At 41.7% G+C, this 8,981-nt stretch overlaps 1 protein-coding gene across 1 annotated transcript in view; it reads right to left on the bottom strand.

Annotated features, from left to right (window-relative positions):
* The window catches only part of ankk1 (ankyrin repeat and kinase domain containing 1), a 9,454-nt gene extending 2,522 nt beyond the window's left edge, over window positions 1-6,932 (bottom strand). Inside the window, exons 1-8 of the mRNA XM_019887721.1 lie at window positions 6,585-6,932; window positions 6,173-6,455; window positions 5,266-5,417; window positions 5,046-5,095; window positions 4,528-4,683; window positions 2,516-2,640; window positions 1,394-1,427; window positions 801-1,041 (exon numbers count right to left, since the gene is read on the bottom strand). Coding sequence (XP_019743280.1) covers window positions 801-1,041; window positions 1,394-1,427; window positions 2,516-2,640; window positions 4,528-4,683; window positions 5,046-5,095; window positions 5,266-5,417; window positions 6,173-6,455; window positions 6,585-6,760 — 1,217 coding nt within the window. The 5' untranslated portion in view covers window positions 6,761-6,932. The remainder of the gene's footprint in view (window positions 1-800; window positions 1,042-1,393; window positions 1,428-2,515; window positions 2,641-4,527; window positions 4,684-5,045; window positions 5,096-5,265; window positions 5,418-6,172; window positions 6,456-6,584) is intronic.
* Window positions 6,933-8,981: the final 2,049 nt, after the last annotated feature.

The following is an 8,981-nucleotide window of genomic DNA, read 5'->3' as shown; positions in this document are numbered from 1 at the left end:
CCAAAATTGTTCCAACTCAAATAGTCTAAGGTGTGAATGTGAGTGTGAAATGATTGTGTACGTGTCGGTTTGGTCCTACCTAGCTGCACACCTCATGCCATCTGTAAACAGACACTTCAAGGTAATCTGTCTAAGCAACCTCAATTACTTAACAACAGCAAAAAAAATCCCCTGCAACCACAAGTCCTACTGCATAGTGTATAGTTGATGAAGCGCCACCACGCCCATCTAACCATTAGACATATAGTGAGATGACAGGGAAAACAAATTTACTGTAATTATTTTTCAGACTTGGCATCCATTCACGTTGGTATTCTTGCATTGCATCGAATAACATCGGGAGACAGCTGCACCTGTGAGAATGCAACATGCCACGCAGAACAAGCATGCCTTCTTTAAAAGGTTAAAAGCGAGGTCGTATTTTCAGAATTCTGTGATTTACTCCCAAACTTGACTGCTGACCTTTTCCAAAGAGTTTTTTTTTTTTTTAATTCTTTAACGAATCCCAGATGTTACCGTATGCATTAACGTATTTTTCAGACTTGGCATCCATTCACGTTGGTATTCCTGCATTGCATCGAATAACATTGGGAGACAGCTGCACCTGTGAGAATGCAACATGCCGCGCAGAACAAGCATGCCTTCTTTAAAAGGTTAAAGGCGAGGTCGTATTTTCAGAATTCTGTGATTTACTCCCAAACTTGACTGCTGACCTTTTCCGAACAGTTTTTTTTTTTTTTTTTTAATTCTTTAACGAATTCCAAATGTTACAGTATGTATTAACGCGTCTCACTACAGACCTGTTGAGGACAGCCACAATCAACGGCGTGTACCCTTTTGCCATGACGCAGTCGACTTCAGCGCCCAGACTCAGGACGTGCTCCACGCTCTTTACATCCCCGCTGGCCACCGTGTAGTGCAGGAGACTCTTTTTCCCGGTAAACTGTGTGCTAACGTGCTCCCGTTTCACAGATGAACGGAAACTACCAAAGTCTTTCTTAAAGAGGTGGGAGAGAACGCTGTCCTTGCTGGATTGTTCTTCTGTCAAATAAGAGCAAAGGACATGTTGGTTGCAGGCATGCATGTCATTCCATTCAAGTTGTTCTGGTATGGATTCCGCTATGTCAACAATGAAAGGGAGGCAAACTTCCAAAGTGCAGCAGCAGTAGAACGTTTCACTTTGTGGATCTGTGCACTCTATTACCGAGTTGAGGTCACCGACAAAACTAATATTGCTTGTGAATCATTTTGATGGCACTGGGGTTAAAAGCTTCCTATATTCCCTGGCACACACTGATTGTTGACTCTGCAGTGGAGTAATATTAACATGATGAAACCCTTTTCAAATAGCAGTCCTGCTGGCTGTGGATCCCTCATGCTCGATTCTATTTACCTGCAGGGAGGTCAGGCCAATGAGGTGAAGAAATCTAAGGGGGAAATGACAAAGAAGGGAAAACATCAAAAACAACATTTTGCCTGCGGTTGTGCATTTTAGTTACTCATTAATCCTAGCACCAACACACACCAAAACACCACTCTCTCCTGGTTGCTGGTTTACCTCGAAGTCTTTATTGCAGTTAACATTTGACTTGTTTATAGCTCCACAATGCCCCAATAACTAGACTGGCTCCAAAGTATATGTGAACCCATCCATCCATCCATTTTCTAATCCGCTTTTCCTCACGAGGGTCGCGGGTGTGCTGGAGCCTAGCCCAGCTGTTGTCGGGCAGTTGGTGAGGTAGACCCTGAACTGGTTGCCAGCCAATCGCCGAGTGTATCTGAGCCAAGGTAATTAAATGAGTAGCAAGTCACGTTTCGATCGAACACAAATTTGGGAGTTGTGCTTCTATATATGTATTGACCAGTGGTTCCCGACTGACAAGAGTGTCATCTTAGATCATTGGGGCCCAGTTGTTCAAAGGTCATCTGAACTGATTTTGGCTCATGCATAGGAACTTTAGTTTTACATCTGGATTAATTTCTTGGTGAGGTAGACCCTGAACTGGTTGCCAGCCAATGGCCAAGTGTATCTGAACCAAGGTAATCAAATGAGTAGCGAGTTACGTTTTGAGCGAACACAAATTTGGGAGTTGTGCTTCTATATATTGACCAGTGGTTCCCGACTGACAAGAGTGTCATCTTAGATCATTGGGGCCCAGGTGTTCAAAGGTAATCTGAATTGATTTTGGCTCATGGATAGCATCAATTCTTGAAAATGTCTTGTTCGAACCCAATTACGGATTTTTGAATTGGATTATATCCAATTTTAGTTTTAAATCTGGATTAATTTAATATTTGAGTGTGTATTATTCTCAAGAAATTACAGTCAATCCATTTGTGAGTAAATGAAGACTGGATTCTCATTATTTGAATATTGATGCTATTTTTCACATTTCAGTTTGTTGCCATACGAATTTTCTAATGTAAAATAGGTGCCTTTGCTCAATAAAACTTCGAAACATTCCACTAGACAGCGTGACCTGCGATGCGTTTATACTTATCAAACTGAATTAACTTCATAGGTGGGGAAAAATGGGCCTCGAGGTTCCAAACTGTGTCCATTTTTTCTGCTGTTTTGACAATCAAGCGGTCCAGGGATCTTCAAGACGTCACTTAGGGCCTCGGTTTTCCTCACAGTTTCTGCAACAACATAAAAGCAGTCAAGGACTGGCATGAATTTGCCTAATTGAATCCGGTTAATCATTTGCAAGTGACTCTAAAACCCCAGTGGAATCTCATCATCAATGTAGCAATATTATGCAATATACCTTCACGCATGACTTGTAGGTTAATGTTCTCATAGAAACTGCATCTGTTATTAGCTACTTGTTCATGAATACACATCACTTTGTAAGGTGTAAGAGCTTGTTTCAGCAAAGTTGGGCATCGTTGTATCACCTGATCCCCATACACATCACTTTGTAAGGTGTAAGAGCTTGTTTCGGCAAAGTTTTTTTAAATCACCCATTTTGATCATGCATAACATGCACTGAGAAAAAAAAAACAGCAACTCTGCTTACAGAAAAGCAATTAAACACATGACATGTCTGTGTTGGAGCCAAGTGCTTCTTATTAGCGCTTCTCAGAGTCTTTTGTTACAGCTTGGAAACTGACTGCTGATAATACAAATACATTTTATGGCTGGCTTGCACAAACCTGTCAACACCTTTTCAAATGTCATGCATGGATACTAAAATAATGATTTTCATAAATTTGATACATCAAATTGATATTGCATAGTTTGGATTAAAAACCCTGTCAAGTGAATGTCCACATCCATCCATCCATCCATCCATCCATCCATTTACTGATCCGCTTTATCCTCACAAGGGCCGCGGGGCGTGCTGGAGCCTATCCCAGCCAAATTGTTGCCAAATTTGAATAATTTAAAAAAAACAACAACAACAAAAAAAAAACCCAGCAGGGATGTATAACGAGCCTTCAAAATTATGAAAACTTGAGACTCTCCCTCAATTCTCAGACGCTGTGCACGTTGCCACTGAATGGACTGGAAGCACATTCTTCTCAACTCTTTCCTGCCACTCAAATATGTTCTTACAGTACAGTATGTGCTGAAATGTCTCTGAGCAGATAGAGGTTTTGTTGCGTGAGCCGCAATTGCAATATGTGCCTCTGTGTTTCCCTCAACATCTCTGTTCTGTGGATTTACACACCAACACAACACTGAGCGAGGCACTGACGTATTGCATGATCCCCCACTACCAGTGTGCGACATCCGAATTCCCATGACGCTGCGAGCAAAACGCCAGCTCATGTAATAATCATTAAACTTTTCCCTGAAATGTGTCTGTTGTGTCGACCCAGACGTGGAGCACGCAACGAGGCGGTGGAGAATTGGACCGTCCCGCTGCTGGTCTGCAAGTCAGCAAGCAAGCTAGCCCGCTAGTAGCTGCGCTCATTTATCGAGCTAGCTGGTTCGCGGACAGCAGCGGGTTGTCCAACTCTGCACCGTCTCGCTCCATGTACTGTGTGTGGGTCGACACAACAAACACCGCAGCCCAAATAACACAAAATACAACATTTCGGTGAAGCTTCGGCTTTTCGCATAGCTCCCTAGCTAACTGCATGTTGTAACAGTAGTAATGGCCCAAGTTATTCGTGATAAGTAACTTGCAATAGTGATGGATACATGCAGATGTAATTTAAAAATATAGTGGGGAAGTGCCGACACATGCTAGAGGCCCTAGTCTGTGGCTGGGCCCCGTTCCAGCAAAGCCCCAAAATTCTGGACAACTGAGAAGGTGAAAAATAGTTTAATGCTAAATTTCATAGTAACAATTTATTTCAATAATGTACTACGAAACATAATGAACTATGGCAAGACCTGGTATGAAAATGAAGAAACCCCAGTTTTTACATTGACCGCACAAGCGGCTGTCCATCAAAATAGGGCCCAGTGTGTGTGCTTCTGAATGGGTGTATTATTGAAATACAAATACTTTTGAGTAAAATGGACAGGTTTTTTTTGGGGGTTTTTTTTTAGGGTAGGGGGGTTGTGTTTTCAACCTGAGAACAGTGGCCTCTTGTTTTGTTCCTGATCCCAGCACTGCTTCATGATGCTGATCATCTGATCGCACTCACATGGCCTCTGCTCAGGCATGATCTCCACGCAGGGTCTCCTGCCATGCGACACATTTAAGAGCACGGTAGTCATGCTGCACCCTGCATCCACAAAATAAATGTCAGCCAAGACAGTGCAAAAGTAATTGGTCATGCAGGTCCACGCTAACCTAATTCTCCGGAAAATACATTTTTGTGACAGTTGAAGGCAGCACCATTTCAAAATGGGATTGCCTTTTTGGCGGAGAATCCAATTTACATGGTGTTCATGAGAGATGCTGCCTCCTTTTCGAAAAATAAGCAATGCATATGCAATGAAATCCATTGACTGTAAAAGATTCAATTTCTATGAAGACAATAACAATAAGGCACAGCCTACTCATATGAAATGATAAAAATGAGGACGTTCATGTCCTTATCTGTTATTTTTGTTGCCGCAATCTATCACTTGAATCAATTCCTACCTGCATAAGGTTTCTGTTGTGTCAGAATCTCCCAGATTACGATTCCAAAGCTGTAGATGAAAGGAGTGAGAGAAAATTGAGTTTCAAATTACTGCCTTCATCTGATTTTCATGTCATACAACTCAAATGCCATGTGAGGTCAATTAGGATACATTACAGCGAAATATGAAATTAATTCCAGTCTGTAAAAGAGTACTTGATGAATGCTGTTGTAAATCACCTATAAACATCGAAGGAAAGTCCAGGAGGATCACAGGACTGAGAGAAGATCTCAGGAGGAATGTAGCTTATGTTCCCTCGTGCTGTCAGATGCTCCACGAACAACTTCTTGTTTGTCCCTTCTTCCCAGTGGATTAAACCAAAGTCTGAAATCTAAAAATACATCAAAATATTAGGAAAGGTCTCTGTGGCAATGCACCAAAGTTCAAAGTACACGGCACTGATGTGAAGAAAAAGGTGTGCCAAATCTTCACTGCTTATGCCAGGCAGTTTATTTGTCTGCTGAGCTTCCAGATTCATCTTTCAGTACTTTTTAATCATGAACTTGTATCAATTTCTTCCCAACAGTCTAGCCTCGCAATTAACAGCAATTCTATTGGCTGCATTGCTTCCAATGCATGTATGGAGGCAATTATTTTTGTTTGGTTGGTAGATTTTTTTTTTTCTGTCCCATCCAATTCCAGCCTCAACATCTTGCCATGTCAATCTAATCTACCGAACAGCTTCAGAGTCAGTTGTGTCACTTAAATGGGACTGTTTCTTGACAACAATCAGATTTCTATTTCATCCTCGCAGGGGCAACAAGATGCCCCCTGAATGATGTCCGGATTTTTCTGTCCTCTGATTATTTTCGTCAGAGCAAGCCAAGTTTGACGAGACCCACGCATTTGTAGCAATATGCACACATTAAGGGGTGATTTTTCAATGTGTTCAATGAGTATTGAGGGTTCAATGAGGGTCATGAAATCACAGCCCGCCACTGCTTAAGACAAAGCGTGTCACCCCAAAAAATGATTTGGATCAGAAAATCAGTTTTGATTCAAAAGATGTAAGTGCTGCTCAACACTCATGAGGAATGAGCTGATCTGAGCGCAAATGTAATGCTGTTACCTCGGCGTGTCACTGACCTTGACATGGAGATGGTCATCTATTAGGATGTTGGATGGCTTCAGGTTGAGATGGAGTAGCGGGGGTTGCAGGCTGTGGAGGAAATTCATGCCCATGGAGGCCTCATGAATGATTTGGAACTTCTTGGGCCACATCAGATTGTGACTGTTTAGGAGATTGTTCAGGGATCCATTACTCATGTACTCCATTACAATGGCTGGCACATCATTGCACAGTCCATAGACCGACACGAGGTACTTGAATTTCACTTTGGCTAAATTGGACGCATCCTCCATTAGGTTCCTGTAACAAAACAACGGTCTTCAAAGAGGGCATTGAACTAAAACACAACTGTATAAAATATAAAAACGTGTATTAAGAAAAAAAAACACACAGAGCCTCCTTGCGACATAATTTTACTGTGCTACGCACCTTTTCATACCCACGGTTGTGTCAAAGACTTTCAAGGCGCAAATTTCCCGCCACAGCTTGATCTTGACTTGGTAGATTTGGCCAAATTTGCCCTCTGCCACTTTAGTCCAGTCCGTCTCAAAGTCGTTCTTCTTAAAGCGCCTGAGATGACCACGGGACGCATCCAGAGAATCCATGAGTGCTGTCTTCCACTTCACACAAACCCCGTGAAGGTACTCGCTCTTGAATCCCAACCATCAACGGGATTTTTCCTCGCACTCCCGTCGATCGGCGTCGCCCGGGGATGTTTGCGAAATGCACAACATGGATTCGCAATCAAGTGTGTGGCTGAAAGGCGCGTTGAGTCACCCGTTGATATATGGGAAAAGCCCAGTCTTGAAAACCGGTTTGCGCTGAATGTCGCAAAACCGGTTTCTGACAAACAACACTGCAGAACTACGTTTCTGTCCTGGGACGTAGCAACAAATGATTCAGATTTAATGGTATTTAAAAGTGGTATCGTGTGACCCCAATCGCTTTGCTACAACAGTTCTCTTTTACTGAGTCTTGTGCTTTTAATGTTTTTATTACAATTCAAAACTAAAAGTCACAGAAAAAAAATTTTTTTTTTTTTTGCACTGCTAGCAGTACCTCAATATGCCGTTAAGATTTTTTATTTTTTATTTTTGTCCAATCAGATTTTAGCATCTGTGTGACGATTTCAACTTAGTCTGCCGAGCGCCTTCAGAATCAGCAGTGCTGACTCACGTATTTCAAACTATATTAGCAATGGGAATATTTCTTTCACCAATCAGATTGCAATTTTGTACTCCTGAGCCAGCAAGATGGCCTCTTAATGATGTCAGCATACAGCATACATTCATACATGTGATGGTGCCATTTCCTTGACAACTTAGGAACAGAACACACAGGAGTTGTAGGAAATGATTCCCCCCCAAATATTTCCGAAATATTTCAAATGTGGTGGCAGAGTGGTTGGCTGGTTAGCACGACAGCCTCACAGTGCAGAGGTGTCGGGTTCGATTCCGGCTCCCGGCCTTCCTGTGCGGAGTTTGCATGTTCTACCTGTGACTGTGTGGCTTTTCTCCGAGTACCGCGGTTGCCTCCCACATTCCAAAGACAAGCATGGCAGGTTAATGGAACACTCTCGATTGTCCTTCGGTGTAATTGTGAAAGTGGATAGTTCTTTGTCTATGTTTGCCCAGCGACTGGCTGGCAATCAGTTCAGGGTGTACACAGGCCTACTTCCTCAAGACAGCACACCCGTGGATTAGAAAATTTATGGAAGTCTTTGAAGTGTAATAATTTAAAGAGTACCCTTGCAGTCTCACAAGGATATCAATTCAATAAAGAAAACGAATGCCACTTGAGTCAGATATAAAATGATGAACTCAAAATAAAAGATAAGCTCATATTTCACCTGTGAACTTCTTTGAAGCATATTTTTTAACATTTGTTTTCAAAGCTTTGAATTATGTTCTATTTCAAACTGTTCAATAAAATAATATCAAGAAAAAAATGAATGAGTATTTAAGCTGTTGGCTTGTTTTTTTTTGCAGATCAGTCTTTTTTAAATCTAAAAAGAATTTGGAATTGAACGTGCAAAAGTTGGCACCAAGCATAAAATGACCTTGGTGTCTGGTATCATAACCGCATATCAGATATTTGTGACAAACCAATCTGCCTAAAAAGTTGGTCAAGAATTGAACAATTTATGATGAATTTATAGGCATCAAACACAGTTGCCTCAATACAAGTGAATGGAAGAGCTTGCCGCGGACTTCTTGTTCTGCACATTTACGAACAGCCAAGGCTTTATCGATACCGGTTTTGTATGTCGACAGGCTTCTTCAACACATTGCGTGATGAATTTATAGGCATCAAACACAGTTGCCTCAATACAAGTGAATGGAAGAGCTTGCCGCGGACTTCTTGTTCTGCACATTTACAAACAGCAAGGCTTTATCTATAACGGTTTCGTATGTTGACGGGCTTCTTCAACACATTGCAGACGCTGCCACATGCTGGTTGGGGCACCGTACATACCAGACTCCACTGTGCACTTTGAATAGTTTTTCTCTCTAATCCGAAAGGAAAGACGAAATATTGCATCAAAACATATTAAACAGACACTTGAACATCCTCATATGCAATAAATGTGTGATAATATATATATGAGATGTGATGTAATGAGGAAACACCAACACCTTTGTGTAGCCATTCACTGCCTGCGTATGTGCGTGCTTGTTTGAAACAGGAAGGGACTCTAGTAGCTGCTCTTGCCATGCATTTGAACAGGAAATGTGCGCCATAGAATTAAAATGGAACCTAATTTAATGTAATCAAGGTTTTTTTTTTTTAATACTCATCACATGGAGGGAAGAAGGCACTGCCTCC

Source organism: Hippocampus comes, unplaced genomic scaffold, assembly GCF_001891065.2.
Source record: "Hippocampus comes isolate QL1 unplaced genomic scaffold, H_comes_QL1_v1.1 scaffold6, whole genome shotgun sequence".
Taxonomy (NCBI): Eukaryota; Metazoa; Chordata; class Actinopteri; order Syngnathiformes; family Syngnathidae; genus Hippocampus; species Hippocampus comes.
Note: the sequence above shows the minus strand (reverse complement) of the source record. Positions and strands in the feature narration are given on the sequence as shown.